The sequence below is a fragment of the Drosophila innubila genome, assembly GCF_004354385.1.
Source record: "Drosophila innubila isolate TH190305 chromosome 3R unlocalized genomic scaffold, UK_Dinn_1.0 2_E_3R, whole genome shotgun sequence".
Taxonomy (NCBI): Eukaryota; Metazoa; Arthropoda; class Insecta; order Diptera; family Drosophilidae; genus Drosophila; species Drosophila innubila.
In genome coordinates, this window is record NW_022995380.1 from 9,793,674 (window position 1) to 9,814,571 (window position 20,898).

Sequence of the window (20,898 nt, forward strand, 5' to 3'; positions counted from 1 at the left end):
GGCGTAGCAAGCAGCTTGCTGTATGTGTCAAACAGCTGAGCACGAAAATGACAGAAAGCTAAGCACAAATTGAATAACAATAACAATTACATTTCTATACATAATCACACAAATTAATGGCGCTGCGCAGCATTAACAAGTTGGAGTTGTTTTTAAAGCGTTGCAGTGCACCCACGTTGTACTATTGCAGTTGTAGGTCCGGGCATACCAGTTTGGGCAACAGCGAGGACAAAAGCAACAGCAACAACAACAGCGATAACAACAACTACAACAAGAAGAAGGACGGTAACAACAATGATTACGGCAGATTCAGTTGGCGTAGCGCTTTTCGCTTCTTTGTGCCTTTCTCGCTTGGAGCGCTGGCCAGCACGATGGTGACACAGCGCGAGGAGCTGACACCGACGATATCGGCTCGCTCGTTGAGCGGACGCCGGCGTGAGTTCAATTTCATTGCGGATGTGGTTGCCGGCTGCGCAGACTCTGTGGTGTACATTGAGATTAAGGATACCCGCCATTTCGACTATTTCAGTGGGCAGCCGATCACGGCTTCGAATGGATCTGGCTTTGTGATTGAACAGAATGGCCTGATCTTGACGAATGCCCATGTGGTCATCAATAAGCCAAATACCATGGTGCAGGTGCGTCTCTCTGATGGCCGTACATTCCCCGCCACCATCGAGGATGTGGATCAGACATCGGATCTGGCCACACTGCGTATTCAAGTGACCAACCTGCCCGTCATGAAGCTGGGCAAGAGCAGCACTCTCCGCTCCGGCGAATGGGTGGTCGCCCTTGGCAGTCCCTTGGCGCTGAGCAACACGGTGACGGCGGGCGTCATTAGCTCCACGCAACGTGCCTCCCAGGAGCTGGGACTGCGCAACAGAGATATCAACTACCTGCAAACAGATGCGGCCATCACATTTGGCAACTCCGGTGGACCACTGGTGAATCTGGACGGCGAGGCGATCGGCGTCAACTCCATGAAGGTCACGGCTGGAATTAGCTTTGCCATACCCATTGACTATGTGAAAGTGTTCCTGGAGCGGGCGGCCGAGCGTCGCAAGAAGGGATCGGCCTACAAGACTGGATATCCGGTGAAACGGTACATGGGCATTACGATGCTGACTCTAACTCCCGACATTCTCTTCGAGTTGAAATCTCGAAGCCAGAACATGCCCAACAATCTCACCCACGGCGTCCTCGTCTGGAAGGTGATTGTTGGCTCCCCGGCGCACAGGTAAAAGTCGTCACCTATCGGCAGATCAGAGAATTCCATTGATTGATTTTACTCTCTTTGCAGTGGCGGTCTACAACCCGGCGACATTGTGACGCACATTAACAAGAAGGAGATCAAGAACTCTTCGGATGTCTACGATGCTCTGGCGGATGGCAATAAGGAATTAGATATTGTCATTCTACGGGGTATTAAGCAACTGCGTGTGACTATTACACCGGAAGATCCCTGATTCCTCATCCCTAATCAATTGCCAAATTCATATTACGCTGTCAAATTTGGTTTAATGCTTTTGCACAATCTGTAAAAATGTTTATGATTTTTGCAATATAAAAAGGAACGACAATGCAGCCGCTAATTAGCTCACTGTCACATAGCTTCCAGCAATTGTCCGTCAAGCTGCGCACGTTGACGTCAATTTAAAAAAACCAAAAAAAAAAAACATCTACAAAATAAGAAGCCATTTTACATCTTGATTTAAAATTACGGCATATGCACAAAACTATAAAGTATTTCTGATTTATGATAAAAAAAAAGAAAATTAAATGTTATTGTTATAACAATTAACAGATAAATTTAAAAGTGATTAAAGTTTTCTTATGTCATTTGTGTAAACTGCTTACAAAGTTGTCTATGAATGTATTCAAAAGCATAACTTCTCTTAAACGCATCATTTACTATCTTAAAGTGTGCAAAGAAGTTCGATTTCTCTTTCCTGGCTTCTCTTTTCACAGCGTATTTGTCTGTCTGTTGTCTGCCAGTTTGTCCGATCAAGCAACGACAAAAATGTATTTACGCTAATTGAAATATCTTGCGTTGCGATCAATCGATGCCATATTTTTTTTTTTGTAGGCCAAACCTCGGATCGACCAACAACAACAACAACAACGATAACGACAACAAGCAAAGCGTCAGCGTCGAAAACCGAAATGCAAATTTCAATAAATTTATGCAACTGCGTTCGCTTTTTGTGGGTGACATGGCAGACGATGATGATGTTGTTGCTGTTGTTGTTGCTACTGCTGCTTTTGTTGTTGTTTTCTGTCGTTGCGTGAAAAGTGAAATTCTTGTGATTATTAATTTTATTTTCGCTTTTGGCCAATAAGTGCCTGGCTGCTACGCTTTTTTAGTCTTTGCACATAAATTTACTTATTGAATTCACTTTTAGCTGTTGCAGTTGTTGTTATTGTTGTTGTTTATGTGGCAGCGGCCTTTATGACACTGTTGGCACTAAGTTACCTTTATTGCATATAAGCCGCACGCATAAATGCAGCTTTATGTTCATAAATTTACAAATACTCGACGGGGTTAAGCAAACAGACCTTTCCCGAAGTCGATGTCGATGTCGATGGCGCTTGGACTTTCTTCCATGGTCCGTTACGGTCCCTTTCCCTTAGTCGTACCCATCTACCCGGAGTATAACTAATTGAAATATTTAAATGCACCACAAGACTATCGCATGCAAATGTTTGCAATTAACTTGTGGTTGCATTTTGTTATTGTGATGCGTTTCAATTTCAAAACTGTGAGAAATCCATTGGCAGTTTGAAAATGCTTGAATATTGTAGTCCATGGATTTTGTAATTTTGCTTGTAGATAGATTGTGATTTGCAAGAAATCGGGTCTCATGATATTATGCCTGTTTTCCATTCAAATTACAAATTTATTAAAATAACGAACAGAAACAAGAGCTAAGGCCAAATATTTAAGATCTGTTATTGATAAATTAATTAAGATTAATGATTCTTACAAAAAGCCAACCGACTCATATATTATATGAATTTTATTTTTATTATAGCTGCATTATTTAAAGAACAAAACGAAATTTGAAAAAGAGCTAAAGCTCTAGGATCTATTGATAAATAATTTTTTTTTTAAACTAACGGACTTACTTAAAATATGAAATACAAAAGGAATATTAAATGTCAAGTAAATAAGGACATCAACACTAAAATTATCAAAGACTTAACGAAATACGTTTTTCAACACTTAAGCAAGTTTATTGTCAGGAAAAGAAAATTTTTAGTTTGACGCCTGAGGTTAAAACTGAGATTTTCTGTTTAATATTCCCTAAAAAGATGTCTCAGCACGATAATCAAGAAACAGATAATGAGAACTTGGAACTGGAGAATCATTTTATTATACGATTTCCCCAGGTACCTGATATCAAGTTATTTCAAAGCGGGCAACATATATCCATCATTTCTTTTCTGGCAGGATCTTTGTCATGCTGTACGTAAATCGATTGAAGTCGGAAACATTGATAAGAAACTAACTATACAATTAGATAGTGATTTGCGATTTGGCAAAGTGCGTATGAATGATCAGTTGTTGCATGCTACACTCATTGACTTGCCGACACTTGTCGAAAGCTATAATACGGCTGACAATGTAAGCCTATATAAGATAGCAGATATATCCCAGATGCTGGTTTGCTCTCGAGAGTCCGATAAATGACAAGTGAGTGAGTCGGAGAAGCTGCTGAATTCCGATGAGGAGAGCGATAAGGAGAACAATTCACCGATTCAAAACGGAAACAGGGATATGCCAAAAATAGATGAACGATTCCTTTGGCCCCATGGCATTACCCCGCCCACCAGAAATATTCGCAGGCGACGTCTCAAGAATTCGATAAAGGATAAGAATGTTGAGCCACCCGAGTCGAGTATCGTTAAAGAGCTGAAATATCTGCTACGCATGGACAGTGAAGCTGTTCGTGTGGATTACGAGTTGGTGGATGATGAAGAATCTTACTAAACTATCTACAATATCCTGCAATATTATTATTTACTCGTTAAAAAAAATTTAAATATCTTAACTAAAACAAAATAAACTGTTGCTCAGTTGTTGATGACATTAACTGAAATAAACATTTCATTTCATAATTACTTGATTATATTTCAACTATCCTAAGGGGGCTTTAAAGAAAATTTTGTTCGTTTTAGACTCCTTTATCAAGTATCCTTTCTTATAATTACTAATGTATATAAATCTTAAAGAGCATCTGTGCTTCGTTTAAGCTATTAAAATGCAATTCGTCACAATATTACATTATTTTGTTGATTTTTCAATTAAAATCATATTAATGTTGATTTTGCGGTTCGGTTGCGCTGTGCGTCTGACTTTGTTTTGTGGCTGATCAAGTTCACACGCTTTGTCTATGGCTTACAACTATATAAAGATGTTTTACAATACACATACATACTTACTCTCATAAATGGCAATAATTATAAATTGTTAACTGAGTTCGCAGTTTGGCGGTTCAATCATTATATTAATCTGATGAGGGTCAGTTGTGTTTGGGGTCTTTTGATTGAGTTATTAAACGAACTGTTAATTGCAAACACCTGACAATCAAGTTGAAACCGTGATGCTTTGTCGCGTTAACCCAAAAATGTCAGACATAAGATTTTGCACGTGTAATTACGTGTTGCCATTTGCCGCTTGACGCTTGACGCGACCTCAGCACGTCTTCGAGCTTTGGCACCTAGCAACAACACTATCAACAATAACAATAACAACAACTTTCTCAAATGTTGTTCCCATGAACTGCTCACATTTAAAGGTATCGGCAGGCTCAATGAAAACTTCATAAAGCAACTGCAAAAACACAGGCAAATGCATCTGCAACAACAACACAAACAAAAACATGCTTAACATTAAAGTTCATGACACACAACTGTAAGACATTTCAGAGCCTGCAACTTTTACCGCCAGATAACAAATGGCTGCAACTTAGCGCCCCCAAAAGTTCATATCCCGCATATGAAAAGTTCTCCCTACAAGCAAACGATCGAGCCGACACGTCGGTCATGGACAGGAAGTCATCGATGCCGACGCCGACGCCAACGCCAACATGAAATGAAGCCAAGAGCAGGCCAAAACCAAAGCCAAAGCCAAGCCAGGTCCGGCCAGGCCAGGCCGATGGCCAATGCCGTGGGCCATAAATCATTTAAATATGCCAAAAACTTACATAATAATTCTGACCAAAGCGATCAAAGCGCAAAAACCTCAAGATGATGATAATTGACAAACAGACAGACATAAAAGTGGAGGCAGGGGAAGAGTTAAAGTTTGAGATGGAGATGGAGTGGAGATGGAGGCAAAGGTAAAGTCACAATAGCCATGTGTGAATATGAATATGTATGTGTTGCCTGCCATCTATCCCGTCATTGGCCGGCATTAATCAAGAAATCGAGGAAAACTTTTGCTGGCCAAAACGAGTTGGTTAATAAAGTCATCGTCAGAGCCATCGTCATCATCATTGGAACTGTCTAAATTGAAATGTGTTTTAATGTGCCATTTTATGCAGCGTGCCAAATTTTATACACTTCGTAATGGATACGAAGTGGACCTCACTTCATTTTAAATCATGCAAATGGAAAATCATGAAAAATTATGATGATTACGCGGAAATGTGTGGCAACTGTTTGGCCACTGGGCTAAAAACTGAAACTGAGAAACTGAATTTATGAAATTGCACAAAGCTTTTGATATTTCTAAATTATTGCCAAGTCTGTGTTATTGTTGGCCAGGTCGCCCCAGGGCTCAGTGCAGTTTTCATTTACATTTCGGAAAATATCCAACAGCGCGCCAGCGGACCAAGCTTAGTGGGTCAGCTAACACATCTGGCTGGCTTGGCTGTGTAATGGGGTCTGAGGTCTGTGGCCCGGCACTGAATTCCGTTTTGTTTTCAATGCTCAGTTTTCAGAGCTCTGCCGTGTCTAGTGTTGGTCAAATATTTGCGCTAGCGTAAAAAGTCATCATCATTAATAATGATGAAAATTTCACCTGCTTGGAAAAGCGTTTTAGCTGCCCACGGCTAATGCTGATGTCAGTTGCCTGTTTCATCAATTATTCTCAAGTGCGAGAGGCATCAAGTTCGTTGCCTAAATCGTTTGTTTTCAAGCAGTGTCATATCTGTTTCGCTGGAGAATTTACTTAAGGTCTAAGCTAAAACCAGCTTCTAAGCTCAACTCAATTCGATTGTAAATGTGGTAGTATTATCTGTCAAATGTCAAATAAAGCCTCCCTTCCTCTTTCGCGCTACATTCGATTGATTGATTTGTCAGCGTTTCGTTTGTGACGAGCACAAAAATAAAAGAGACAAACATTTAACGATTTATGTTCGATTTCAATGGCTAAATGCCTTTTGACCAATTTTAGACAAATTATGCAAAACCTGCACAGGTTGTCGATGTATCGAACATTTCTATTCAATTCAGTGAAATGATGTCATCCCAATGTCGCATCAAAATGTGACCCAATGTGGGCCGTGTTCAGCTGGAATCGTTGCATAGAAATCGGGCCACCTAAATCACTTAATTGTTGCGATTTTTCACAAAATTGAAACATCTTCCGGCATTGCCATGGCAAATCGGAGCTAGTCCCAGACTCTGACTCAGAGCCAACGTCTTGGCCATCGAGAGCAAGATATACGATGTGTGTGCCGAAATTAGTTTTTCGCATGTTGCCTGGCCCGAGGCGTGAAAAGATTTTCGCATGCAAGGTGCGGCATCAAGGCGGTAGCAACGACAACAGCAACGGCAACAGCAGCATTGGCAACGGCAACGGCAACAACAGCCGCTAGCAGCTCAGCAAGTGTTGCTCTAATTTATAAAATACTTTCTGCTACCAACTTGGCAAGAGTGTGAAAGACAAAAAAGCACTAAGCACTATTTAATAAATATACATTCCTTATGGACTAATTGATACTCTGCACGATCTAGCAATACTAAGTTATTTATATTATTAATTTTTATCACTTGTTAATAGCGAAAAGTTTACTTTATTAACTGCCCTTAATGGAACTTCGCTGAGTGTATAAATTCTTTTATTCAAAGTTGAAAATGCAAAGTATAATTTACTATCATTAAATATTAAAATTTTAATTCAAATTTTGCAAAGTTTAGGTTATTAAATTGACTTGCATGTATTTTTTTTTAAATTGTAATTAATTATTGTTAATAATACTTCTCAAATTTTCTTTTTGCTTTATTTTGCTTATTTTTTTTGAGAATATCCTCTATGCTTACCATTATTCGCAGCTTTTTACAGTTGTTAATACCCTGGTTAGGCATTTTAATAGCTCTAGGGTATTTTATACAAATTAATTGCTTTGCGGTTCTCACACACATTCAAAAGCAAGGCAAAAATTTCACTTCTTTTGAATTCCGCAGCGGCCCGACGGGCGATCGAGCATCGAGTTTGGAGCTTGGGGCATTTCTTTCACACTTTTTCTCACTGTTTCTATTGCCGCATGCTTGCTGATCTTGATGTTGTTGTTGCTGTTGTTTGTGCCTTTGTTTATAACAACGCATGATGCGCTCAAGTTGCCCGCCCATCATAAATGCCGTCACATGTTTTAATTAAATGCCAGGTAGGCGGGGGGACGTACGGAGAGGCGGTAGGACAGGCGAAATAGGCACAAAGCTCTAAAAGTTTATTTTTGTATGGCGCTTTAATTGAAATTACAACACACGCGCCTGGTTTACAGCGTTTCCTTCTTTCTTTTTGTTGTTTCTTGATTATTGTTTTAGCAATAATTTATTTTTACCACGAGTATTTTCTCGCAGATGTCACAGCGATGACAATGCGGCAAAGACTAACCGAAGCCCCCTACAACACTTTCACCCCGTCAAAAACACAGAAGGCAATTTTATGAGTTGTAAGTGTTGTTGTTGCTGTTGCATTTAACAATTTTATGTTCTATTGCCTTCATAAAATTTATCAATGGCCCTAAGTCGCAAGAGTTAATATAGCACGCAAGTTCGTTGCCTAAGTCTTTTGTTTCCTATACAAATTTTATGGGCGTGAACTATGCGCCATAAAACTGTGTGGGCATCCTCCCGTGATATATGTACTATAGCTTGCATGGACGTGCGTGTGTGTATGTGTGTGTGTGTGTGTGCTATAAGCTACTTTAGTTCGTTGGATGCATCAATCAGTTGACCAACTGTAAATGCGTATTGAGCGCTGTTTTCATAAACAACATCGAAATTGATACAAAATGTCATTAATCGCAGACTCAGCGAGTGCCAAAACAGAGCAAAAAAAAAAAACAAGAGAGGAGAAGTGAAGAGAAGAGAAAAAAATCCATATAACTGAGCTGCAATCAAGTCGAACATTTGTCTCATCGCTTAAAACATTTCAATTTCACTCGGCAAAGTTTCTTTTATTTATGGTCACTAAATTACGTATCCGTGCTGCAGTCCCCGGCCAACTTGTGATTAATGATCTCGCCTTTCCAGCGACAGAGTCAGCTCCAGAGTTAGAGCTAGAGTTGCAGGCTTAAGACTTCCTAACGATACAAATGTACCGCTATCGCAGTGCAGTAGCAACATATGCATGTTGCCGCAACATGCTGCAAGTCGCACGCTAATCAGGTTAATTGTCTTTCAATTTCATTTGACTAGCTTCCGTTAAGTACTGTAGTCAGTCGTACTACCAACCAACTGACTCATTTTAATGACTTGCAAATTTATGTGATCAGCTGGCAGCTAATTCAATTAGTTTCTACCAATTCTCTGACTCACTTTGAAGTTGCACTCAAAATTTAAGGTAGCAAACTCAGTGAAATTGCTATGAAAAGGAAAGTTGCGCCTGCCAGCTATGAATTATGGCAATCTAAAGGCAACAGCAACAGCAGCAGCAGCAACAACAACAACAACAACAACATCGGCAACAACAGCGTCAACAACGAAACAAAGTTTATCTCAGGCCGCGAAAATCCTTAAAGAAAAATGCACATATTTAACTAATGATGACCACTTAACGTAAACTTAACGACAAATCAACGCCGTTAACAACACAACAGCAACACCATCAGCAACACCAACAGCAACAACTTTCCCAGACAAAAACGTCGAGTGCAGTTATTGGTGCTGCGTGGGCGTTTGAAAATTTACAAAATATATAAACATAAAAATTATTAAATGCCATGCTGATTATGCACAGGCAGAGCTCGGAATCTCCTCAGCTCCTCTCTGTTTGTTGTGCTTGTTGATGATGTTGCTGCTGCTGCTGATGCTGCTGTTGTTGATGACAACAACAATAATATTGTTAATGATAATGCTTATGAGTTTTCCTTGTAACAGCTTCAGCAACAGCAACAACAACAAAGAAAGAGTTAGAGAGAAAGAGTGGAAGAGAGTAAGTGAGTGAGAGGGACGGCGTGAGAGAGAGAGAAAAAGACAGCAACTGTCCGCCTGTTGCTCCTGCGCGCTGCAAGTTGTTGCTGTTGTTGACAGTTGATGTTGTCAGAGTGATAAACGTTGTTCATGTGCAATTAGTAAAAATGTTTTGCAGCAACATAAAAACAACAAGCTACAATCGAAACAACTTAACTGGCAGATACCCTAGCAACTACAATTAAATACTCCAAGAGAATGATATTAGTCAATGCGACTAATAGATACCTTGTGCTTAGTATCAAATTGAATTCAATGAATAGAAAGATTGCACTTCCAGCAGCAACTTGAACTAGACAATGCAACTTACAGGGTATTAAATCAGTCAATGCAGCTTGTCTATTGAGACGACTGTCTAAATCTGTGTTTGCTAATGTTTATTTTTTTTGTTGCTGCTGTTGTTTGTCTCTTAGCTCAGGCGGTTACAACAGCGCTTGTTGCTGTTGCCGTTGTGTTGCTGTTGTGTTGCAGTCGAGTGACTTGCTGCAATTGCTGCAACTTTCCATCACAATTGCAAAAATGACAATGCTAACAAACATATTGACAGTTGAAAATCAAATTGAGCATATGGCTTTGCCATAATCTACATATAAATTACGAGTACTCGTACAAGTACGAGTACGAGTACCCGAACATGCCACAAACTGTTTAGTGAATCATGGCAAGCATTTCGCGGAAATCGCAACCAGCAACGAGAGCAAAAAAACAACAACAAGCAACAACCACAACAAGAGCAAACACATTGGCAATCGGTTTTTGTGTTGTGAGTACTTTCCAAATGCCTGGGATCCATTTTATTTCATTGGCCGTCTCAGTTGGTTAGTCAGCATTTTGCATGTCAATGATTTAGCGATGCATGAGATTACACGTATATTTTGAGATAGAACAACCGACATCGACATCGCCATCGACATCGACTACGACTTTGTCTTCTGACTCATAGCCGATGCATTTTCATAGCAAATTCATTTGGTCATAAGCATAGCACGTGCTGCACTCCCGTCACTTAACTAAAGACACATCCAGAGAAAAAATGGTATTTGAAATTTAATATCAAATACTGAATTTAAAATATACCATTTATTATTTAACAAAATTTCACATATCATATTAAAATATTTAAACCAGTAAAAAGTAATCGAAATCCTCAGTTTTTTAAAGTCCTTGAATAAATCGATTGTGATAAATGGAATTAATAAATACTACTCCATTAACTTTTCCGAGTTATTAAAATGCATATGAATTGAAATTAATCTAAGAATGTATAAATATGTTATGTTAGCTTTAACTTTTCTTCACTTTGGTATTGCTATCCACACAAGAATCTTTTTTATTTGACTAAAAGAGAGTTGTTTTTAAATTTGTAGTTTAAGTATTCTAGTGAAAAACAATATGAAAAAATTATTTAAGACTAGATGATGACTAGATGCGTTATTTCTCTCGGTGTATATGCTATCGAAATCAAATTGAAATGCCAGACAAGACACAGACTGAGACGCAGACTCAGAGCAGGGCAACTTGTGTGGCATGTCGATGGGGTGATTCGGGTGTTTCGGGCGATTGCAATCAGTGGCAGCAGCTTCAGCTTCAGCTTCTGCTTGTCTTAGTCAGCTGCAAAAATAAGTTAATTGCTGGCTGGACAAAAGTTAGTCGCGCACTCTTCACGTGCAACAACGGTGAATGCTGACAAGGTCAACAACCTCGTTCCGGGCGGGAACGGAGAATTGAGACTTCTCTTTCCTTTTGCCTTTCTTTTGTGAGCCATTGAATTCAGCTTTTGAAATGTCGAACAAATGTTTTAAACTGCATGAATTGGCATTTTTTCGGACTTTTTTTTTTAGGTCGATCCCACCCTCTACCTCTCCCTCGCTTCGTCTCTTTCTCTTGCCCGCTGAGAATTCGCCAGGCAACTTTCGTGTGCGAACAAATTGAAATTAACTTACATAAAATTTGTAGGCAACAATTGTTGTTGCTTGTTGGCGCTTTGCTAGTAAATGTGGCCAAATTATGTTGTTCAAGACAATTAAGTGCCAAGAGGCGGAAACAATTTGCTGACGGCCCAAAGCTACAGCCATAGTCAAAGACAAAAGCCAATGACTATTTTGGCCAGCTAGCTACTACAGCAATAGCAACAGCAACAACAGCGATGAAAACAACCACAAAAATAAAAGTACGCGCAATTTCAACGCATTGCGCAACAAACTTAATTGAAATTGAACAACAACAAACACAACAGGCAACAATTTGCAAAATCGACATTTAGGTGTACATTAAAAATGTTGCCCGCAATTGTTGTTACTATTGTAGGCAAGCGCTGTGCCATTCTGGCCAAGTTAAGCTCAACTCAGCTCAGTTTATTCCTGTGGCCTAAAAGTGAGAGTCATGTAGACACACTTGAGACCCTTAGCTAAGCACTTTCGCAAACAGTACGCCTCCTTTGCACTCCTCAATCCTGCCACTCCTCTCTCCCACTCTCCCTCCCTCCCGCCGCCCATTCTCTTTGTTGTTGTCTGTGTGTTGCTAACAACTTGGGCTGGGCGCAGCCTTTTCATGACTTAATCTTATCAGACAAGCACTGGCATTAAAAATGCACTTCAAGGTTCTACAATGATTATGGTTTGGCTCGCCTGCATGTGCATTTTGTTAAATGGTTTTGTGGTTGGGGCTCGCATAATTCATGGTTACAGGATTACGACGAAAAGGAGCGTCGCCTCTTTTTTTTTTTGTATACCCTTGCAGAGGGTATAGTAATTTTGTGTCGATTTGTGACTGACAAAGTGAAGGGTATATATATTTTTGAGTCAATAATAAAGTGAGATTTAAGCAAACTAGTCCGTTTCTAATCTGAAAAAGTACATATGTCGGAACAGGTTGAATCGGATATCATAAATTTGACAGAGTAGCCTTTTTCTTTTTTTTTTTTTCAATATTTTAACCAAACTTCCGGAATGTGTATTTGATACTGTCATATGCATGCTAAGTAAGTTTGTCTAAACTCCTACTATTATCTACATTATAAAGCTGGCATAGGATTAATAAGTCGCAAACTTAATACAAGGCTCTGCAAGGGTATTCAGTCTTCGAAGTACCGCAGATAACCCATCCTTTCTCTTTTTTTTTCGTGTGTTAAATCAGCAACGCTTGTTTGGCCAGTCAGTCAGTCAGCCAGCTGATTCTCATTATGGGCAAATTAAGTTGTTGTGCGTGGCCCCCGCCGACCAGGAGAATCAAGGTCGTGCACAGTGCCTGCGCTTAGTTAATGCACCTTTGCCTTGACCTAAGCCAACAAAACAAAACACAGCACAGCACAGCACAACACAACGAAACACAACTCAACCTTTTTAGCTTTTCAGCTTTTCATCTTTTCTTCTTTTCAGCTGCCCACGCCTCTCGCCTCTAAGCCTTAATGCCCATTTTTATGACTGCTGCGAGTGCGTTTCTCTTTTTGATTTTGAAAATAGAAAAGTTAACAGATCCACAACAAGGCTACTGTATGTTGGCTCTGTTGAGTTGTCTGTTGCCTGTGTGTGTTGGCCATAAGCTGATTTTGTTCTGATGCGAGCAAATGCGATTTGAGCCATAAAGTTTTGTATTAGTCGCAGTCGCCGGGTATTAGTTGAGTCGTGGGTATCTATTGAGGCTTTGGTTTGGACTGGCTTTGGTTGGGGACTGTTGCATGCCGCATGTTGCTCGTTGCTCAGTTGATTTCAACAACAACAAGTCAATTGGCAATGGGCCAACAGACACTGGCGCAACATTTGCCAAAATCTCGCACAAATCACATAAATTGCCGCTCAAATCCCTCGCCATATTTGGCTAAAATGCCAAACTGCCTGGCTAATACTCATAAGTTAACTTCCAACTTGCTTTACGGTTGGCCAAGCACATTGACTGATGTTGTTGTCAATTGACAAGCATGAGAACTTTTGCGGTCGACAAATCCGTTGCCGCCTTTTGTTTCAATTTACAATGTGGTCGATCATTAACATCATGTGGCTTTAATAATCATTTTCAACAATAAGTCATTACACAAATAGTAAAACGATGATTCCAACTTTTAGCTAAACTATTTGCAATTAAATATTTTGCAATGTGCATTACGAGAATTAAGTTTTTAGCATTCAACTGCTAAATATTTATGTCAATTCAGAGAAACCTTTGCAGTTTGTTCAGTCATTGCTTTAATCATTAAATTAAACATATATTCCTATTTGCAGTTAGACGTAAGCTTAAATTACATTTAATTAAATGGAATTAGTCATTGATAGAGAGGGGAGGTACGCTTTCTTATCGATATGATATTTGCCTCCTTGCGCGTTTTTTTTTAAGACGTCTCCCGTTTTTGGAAAGCTGACCAAATAAAAGACAATCACAATCAGGGTAATACAAGTTGATATTGCGTAGGACTGAACGCGATTGTTATCTCATTGAAATTACAGTGCCCACGTACGGGCCAAGTTAGTAATAAATTCAATTTAAACGAACCACATTCAGAATCGCTCACAACTTAATGAAAGTGAAGCTGCCGGCCAAATAAGTTGGGGAATAAGAGGATGCAAAAAAATTTATTAACATATTACCAACAATTGTTGCAATTTGATTTGCTTTATGGCTGCAACGTGCCCGCGATGCGCCGCCAGCGATAAGCAGCATCTGTGGCTAGCAGCACCTCCTTTAAGATGAGATGGAACAGATGGAGATGCAGTTGGAGTTGAAGATGGAGGAGCCTGCTGATGATGATGATGCTGCTGCTGCTGCTGCTGACTCTGTCTCTGTGTCTGCCCACGATCAAAAACAAGAAATTCGCGTTAACTTGCTTCATACTCACTGCGCTGGCAAAAAGGGTTACACAATTCATTTCATCTGTGGCAAGACATAAATCAGGCCAACAACAAGCGGCGATTCCACTGGATGGGAGTCAACGCGCTGGGAGGTCGTTCAAGTATCCGGTGATATATGATTTTGTTAATTTAGTTCGTTTCAATAGGCAGCATGCATCAAGCGTCATGCACCATGTAGATAGCATGCCAAACGAGTTTGTTGTCCAAGTCTTTTGTTTTTGTCTGGGCAGAGAACTTTTGCGTAATCGAACTTGAAATGAAATCACAAAACGAGCCCGAAACAAATGTGGTTAATTGGGCATCAGCCGCTTGATGTACGTGCGACTGACCCATTGACAGGCGTTGTATGTTACACGCAGATCTTGCAACTTGCAACTTGCTACTTGCAACTGGGAGCACTCTCAAGGTTGCAGTGAAAGTGTTTTTACTTTTGTTTGCTGTTTTATGACCTTTTTTGTGCCATGGCATTGCATTTTGCAGGCTTCATGGCTGCCACCATAATATTATCCATTGCATGCTGACGAATTACATGCTATAAAAAAGCTGGCAAAGCGCCGGCCAACGTCGACGTCATCGCCGTCATCCAGTCATCCACAGTCAACTGTTCACTGTCCACTGTCCATTGTCCACTGTCCATTTGCCAGTTACAGAAACACAGAGAAAAAAAACACGCAAAGCCAATTAATGGGCGTGAAAGTTTATTATCATTTGCTTAGCGCTGCAGTTGGTGGCATAATAAAATGGGGCTGTGGCAGTGGAAGTGGCAGTGGCAGTTGCAGTGGCTACTCGGCTTTTTGTATGTGTTATCGACAACAATGGTCAGCACAAAATATATATCTGCACATATTTATCATTTTATTTGCTTTGTCCTGGCAGCTGGCGATAAATATTGAAATGTGCTGAAAAATTAGCTGCCACATGCAGCGACATTTTAATTAAACGGCTCAACTGTTTTGTTGTACAATGTTGCACAAACGGCTGATGCCTCAATTGGTTTGCATTTGTACAGTATTTTCTCTATTTTTTAAATACGTTTGTTTTTTTAATGAGGTGAGTATAAGATTTTATCAATAAATAATTTTTTTGATTGAGCAAAAATATAAATATATTAAAAAACATCGATATTTAGGTACCGCTGCTAATTGGACATAATAACAGGCCTGCTATTGGTTGCCCTATCTGCTCAATTTAATTTTGATATGGCCATAATAAAAAACTCTTTGAAATTTTGGATCACAACGAGATATCAGAGTAGGTAAACATCATTGATAGGCTAAAATAAACAAATTATATTTAATTTGAGTCAACATATTTGTTAAGCAATTAAGGAAAAACTTTGATTATACAGCATTAATAAAAATGAAATAAATATATTTAAATTTAAAACGAGACAAATTACGAGTGTGTCAATTTTCATAGCATTTACCAATTGAGCTATAATAGATAGTTCATAAAAAAGAAACCTAATTGATATCAAAGTCGCCTATCAAACCTGCAAAAATTGTGGACGTGCATAAAATATTACAGTAAGTACATCGCACGTTTGTGTTGCATGCATGTCTGTTGTCTGTAGCCATTGGCAGGCAATAATAGTATAGTCTATGGCCAATTATAAGTTCATTTACCTGAGACAATCGCATCGACAGCAGCAACAACAGCAACAACAACTGCAAATGCAACTTGGCATGCAAAACAAGAGGGAAGAAAAATGTGCATGCATGTGAAAAACAGCGCCACCGCATGATAATCAGATTTTTAACACTTTCCATTCGGTTGTTGATTGTTGATGTTGCTGCTGTTGAGTCTATTACATTACCACACTCAGTTGTCGTTGTCGTTGTTGTTGTTGTTTTATTGTATGCTGTGTGTTGTGTTGTTGCTTTTGATTTGATTAAAAACCGCAGTTATCTGCTTCATTTTGTCGTTGGATTAATGTTTAACATCGACACTTTGCTGACGTTGTCCAGTTGGTTGCATACAATGTAAGCTGCTTGTTGCCACGTATGTAATAAGTTGCATTATCCGACTTGTTGCAAGGTCATCGGCGGAAAGGTCAGCGTTAAGTTTATGCATATTATTAATTAGCTTGTCAATAATGCAAATCAATATAAAATACTCATCAACAATAACAAATTGAATTAATGCAATAATATCTAAATTGCTTGATGTGAGTAATTTCGACAGTCTACTCGTTTTTTTTCTTACTCGTATCTGTGCATTAATCTCAGCCTTGTGGAATCATTTAAATCCAAATTGGCATTGCCGAATGCTGCAGCCCGCAGCCAAGTCGTGAGTCAGTCGGCAATTTATTTTCGCCGAATTAAATGCAAATTGACAGTTCCAATTGCATTCTAAAATCGCTACGAATTTCCAAATCAAAAATCTGAATATCCAAATGCAAATCGTGTTGTGCTGTTGTTTTGCAATTAATCAATTAGGCGCTGCCCCTCGAGCTTCGTCAGTGTCAGTGTGTCAGCTGGCAGCGTCGTTGTCACCTCGAGGCCTCCAAGAACCCAGAAAAAAAAACCAAAAAAAAAAGAGTGCTGCAGACATGGCACTCCCTTTTGCATCTCATGTCAGTCTCTGTGTCTCTGTCTCCGACTATATCTCCGTCTCAGTACCTGGCCCCCTTGTATGCAAATTTTCAGTTATTTTGAGCAATTCTCGAACCGTTCTCGAGATATGACGCCGCATGCATAATGAGCATTTATTTAAATGGATTTTGCGCTTTGTTTTATTGCCTTTAAATTGCATTTAGTGTCAAATGTCTCGCGCAGCTAATGCCCAGGCAATACTCATGCTCTTCGCCATGAATAAATCTTCAAACAACAAATCACTCAAAGACGACGACGCGACGTCAAAAGGTGACTCACGCTCGACTGTCGCGTCTGCCTCTAAATATACCCATTCAATATTATGTGTTAATATACAAATTTAGAGCAGGGATTTCTATTGCCAAATCAAATTGGCAATTTGGGGTGGATTTGGTTAAATTTCGCCAAAGCATATAATACATTATGCATGTCTATTTTCGAATGACCTTCGCAGATAGTTGCCAAATATTAGATCACTTTGCCGCGTATTAAATGGAATCTTTATCTTTAATCTCATCATAAATCTCCCATCATTTTCCATTGCACAACTCGTCAATTATACACAATTTCGCACTTGCTCGCTATATGTAAGAGTATTTAGCTGTTCTCTATAATGTTTATGTTATTTAAATAATATACAAAAATTTGTTTATTTTAATACAAAATGAAAAAGAAAATTATGGTGCGGGCGCGTTAATTGGATTACAAAATTGACGCCCCCCAGAAAAAGCTGCACGAGATGCGAGTCAATAATAGATGCAGATACAAAGCTACAGTTAAAGATACATTAGCAACAACTGCAACTGCAAATAGTGTAAGAGATACGCAGCTACCATTGGGTTGAAAGAGTCGCACTTTGTGTGTGTTGAATCATGCAATTCAATAGACACGAACCAAAAACGAGAAATCATCATTAATATATCAACACAATATGTATCTGGCAGATACATTCGGTTGCGCGCGTGCAGTTGAAAAGCGTTTGAATGGCTTTGATGATTGGGAAAGTGTTTTCACAGCTACCTTGCAACTTCCACTGGCAGCTGCTGTCGCTGCTGCTGCTGCAACATGCTAATTGCAACATTTTCGCACATTGCCAGCTATTTGTTGATGTTGTAGTTGTTATCCCGAGTAATGACTCATGCGTGCTATGGCTGTGACCATATCTCAATAAATCGCTTAGTAAACAATTTATTACGTTAATGATTTAATTAATAATTTTACGCGTCTGACCTTGTGCAGTTGCCACTGCAGCAACTTCACCAACTGCTTCGAACTCTTGTTAATGATATTAACTGTTTTGTATCATTCAATCTGATGTTGGGCAAAAAACAAAAAAATTGGTTGTTGCCTTGCCTCATTAATTTGTACTTCGAATTTTTGGGGGCATTGATAATGGTCTTTAAAAGGCTTTAAAAGGTATGTGGTATAGAAACCCCGATCAGTGTGAAATTTGATATGTTCATTGTACAATGATCAGATCTTACAGCGTTGTTGAAAAACTGCACAGCACGTCGGATTTGCTTCCAGGTGCTGCTCCAAATTGACCCAGTAAATTGCACAAGCCGCAAAAGGGCAACCCTTCAAAATGCAACTAAATAAAACTACCTTGAGTGTAAACGACTCTGAGATACTCTGTGCGCAGATTTGTCTAGTAATTGCATAAACAAAGAAGAAAATTGTGGTCTGTGTGTTTTTAAAACACTGTTTTATTTCGAACAAGTTTTAGTTCCAAAACACTTTATTAAGCAATTGAAATAAAATAGGAAAAAGCAAGATGCGGTGTTGTTTTTTTGCATAAGATATATAGTATATTTTGTAAAAATCAACTACTTGACAAACTGTTAATTCTGTATATTTTTACAAAAAAGTTAATTAATTAGTTTCTGCGTTTAAAATTCTATCTTGATGAAATTTTCGAGTTGAATATGTGGTCAATATTGAAGTTTTTTTCTTAGTAAACTATATCTTTTTAAGGTATACCAGAACCCAGATACCAATGTAGTTCCAGAATCTTTAATATCTCATACTTTCATAGAAAAACATACTTCACAAAGTGAACTCACCTATAATCTTATACATATGCTTTAAAAGCACAGATGCCTTTTTCTTTCATCAGTAAGTGCAGGGTATAAACCGGCGGTAAACATTTCAGATTTAGCAACGATAATTGACAAGTATTGAATTACAAGCACGTTGATAAATTTGTGTCAAAGGGGCAATTGATGAGTTCTTTGATGACCGATAACTGCACTTTCTCGTTGAATACCAGATAAATGTAAAGAGTAATAATTCAGTCAGGAATAAATTTGCAAATGAAGAGTGTAGCATCGTAATCTTTCAATTGTAGCACCACTCAGAATGCAACATATTTATGAATATGCATGATCAATATGCATTAACAGTTTGAACTGCCTTTTGTGGGAAGCATCGACTGCAATCAGGCTGAAAGCAATTTATTTTTTTGAAGTTGCATGAGCTTGGCTGACTTTCAGTTCAATAGCTTTTGGTAGCTGCAGCAGGAGCATAATTAAAAACGTTGCGACACCCAAAAAAAAAACTAATAAAAAAAAGGAAAAAAGAGGTAAAATGTATACCTCGACCCACCCATAAATGACGTGCGGCAATCGCATTATTTGCCTTTCTTTTGGCCTTTTGCTTTTGAGTCTTTTTTGTGTTCAGTCTTCGATCTTCGGTCTTTGCACAGCAGCAACGATCCGAGCATGTCGTTAATATTATTTGGCTTGATAAACTTCTGCCACAAGACAATCAAAATTACTCAATCACGTTGAGAGCTGCAATGTTGCAGTCACCTGGTGGGGGCGGTGGCGGTGACGGTGGCGGTGACGGTGGCGGTGGTGCAAAAGGCACTTTGTGAGGCTTTTGAAACGGACGCGCGTCAAATGCAACCCAAAATGCCGTCAAAGCCGCGCCCACTTGGACTCCCAGAGGCTGTTGTTGCAGGCACAAAAAGCCCTCGGCTCGAGCTCCAGACTCGATTGTAACAGGAGTCGCTTGTCGTGTAATTGATGTCAATTTGTTGTGGTGCTGGTGGTGCGCCCACTTTGGCAAACGTTAAATGCCAAATATAATTTAATAGGAAGTGAAAACAAGCAAAAGGGTACAAATTATGCTGTGCCTCAAAAACTATAATGATTGATTTGTATCAGCTATGAAACGAGCCGAAAAATGTTGCCATTTAACTATTAAAAACATATGTACGAGTATGTCTATGTTGCAGCTTGTGCCCCCTCAAGGAGGGAAGTGATGCCGTTGCCTGCCAATTATCTGCGCCCAATTTCGCTTTCGACTCTTGATTTTTGTTTTTGCTTTTATTTTTAGGTTTTTTTTTGTCTATTTTGGCTGCCAATTTGTTGCGAGGCGGAAATAATAACAATAATTTGACGCTCTGTGTTTGTCCAAATCGAGTTAACAATAATAGAGGGCCATTACCCGCCTGCCAGCATGGCCAAAATTCAAATCAACCAGCCAAGTTGCAGTATTTACCTATATATATATTTTTATCTGCTTTATTGCTAGTTTCAGGATGGAGGATATTAACAAACACACACAGACACACACACACACACAATGACAATTGCAGTTATTTTGCAGTTGATTTGAGGTTCACATTGCATCATCATCATCATCATCATCAACATCATCAACATCAGTTGCAGTTGCAAGTTGCAACAGTTGCTCAATTTGCATTATTATGGTCAAGATTTGTGTGGCGCGGCTTATTAGCTGAGATTCGCATTGCAGGCTTGGGCCTTAATGCACTTTAGAAAGCACTCACAGTACCAGTTGCACTTGTTGTTGTTGTCAATATTTTTCCTTATTTTGTTGTTGCTGGTATTGTTGTGTGTAATGTTGCAGCCTGATATGCCTGACTAACTTGCAGCTATGTGCCTTGTGCCTAGTGCCTTGCCACAAGCGAAAGGTGGAAAGGTGTTGCCTTATGGGATTCGAATTGCATGCCACCAAGTGGCAAGCAAGTTGTGCCATGTGCAACGAAAGTTGTTTGAAGGTTGTTGGGTCAC

The 20,898-nt window shown here is 39.3% G+C and overlaps 1 protein-coding gene across 1 annotated transcript; it reads left to right on the forward strand.

The window, feature by feature from the left end:
• The first annotated feature begins 35 nt into the window (after nt 1-35).
• Nucleotides 36-1,805, forward strand: LOC117792008 (serine protease HTRA2, mitochondrial). The gene is made up of 2 exons (XM_034631954.1): nt 36-1,237; nt 1,301-1,805. The coding sequence occupies exons 1-2, from the start codon at nt 117-119 to the stop codon at nt 1,464-1,466; spliced, it is 1,287 nt and encodes a 428-aa protein (XP_034487845.1). The 5' UTR covers nt 36-116; the 3' UTR covers nt 1,467-1,805.
• Nucleotides 1,806-20,898: the final 19,093 nt, after the last annotated feature.

Bases quoted from the DNA above. Each gene is read 5' to 3' on its own strand.
- LOC117792008 (XM_034631954.1), top strand. From the start codon at position 117: ATGGCGCTGCGCAGCATTAACAAGTTGGAGTTGTTTTTAAAGCGTTGC. The intron at 1,238-1,300 runs GTAAAAGTCGTC...CTCTCTTTGCAG, and splicing joins GTTGGCTCCCCGGCGCACAG to TGGCGGTCTACAACCCGGCG.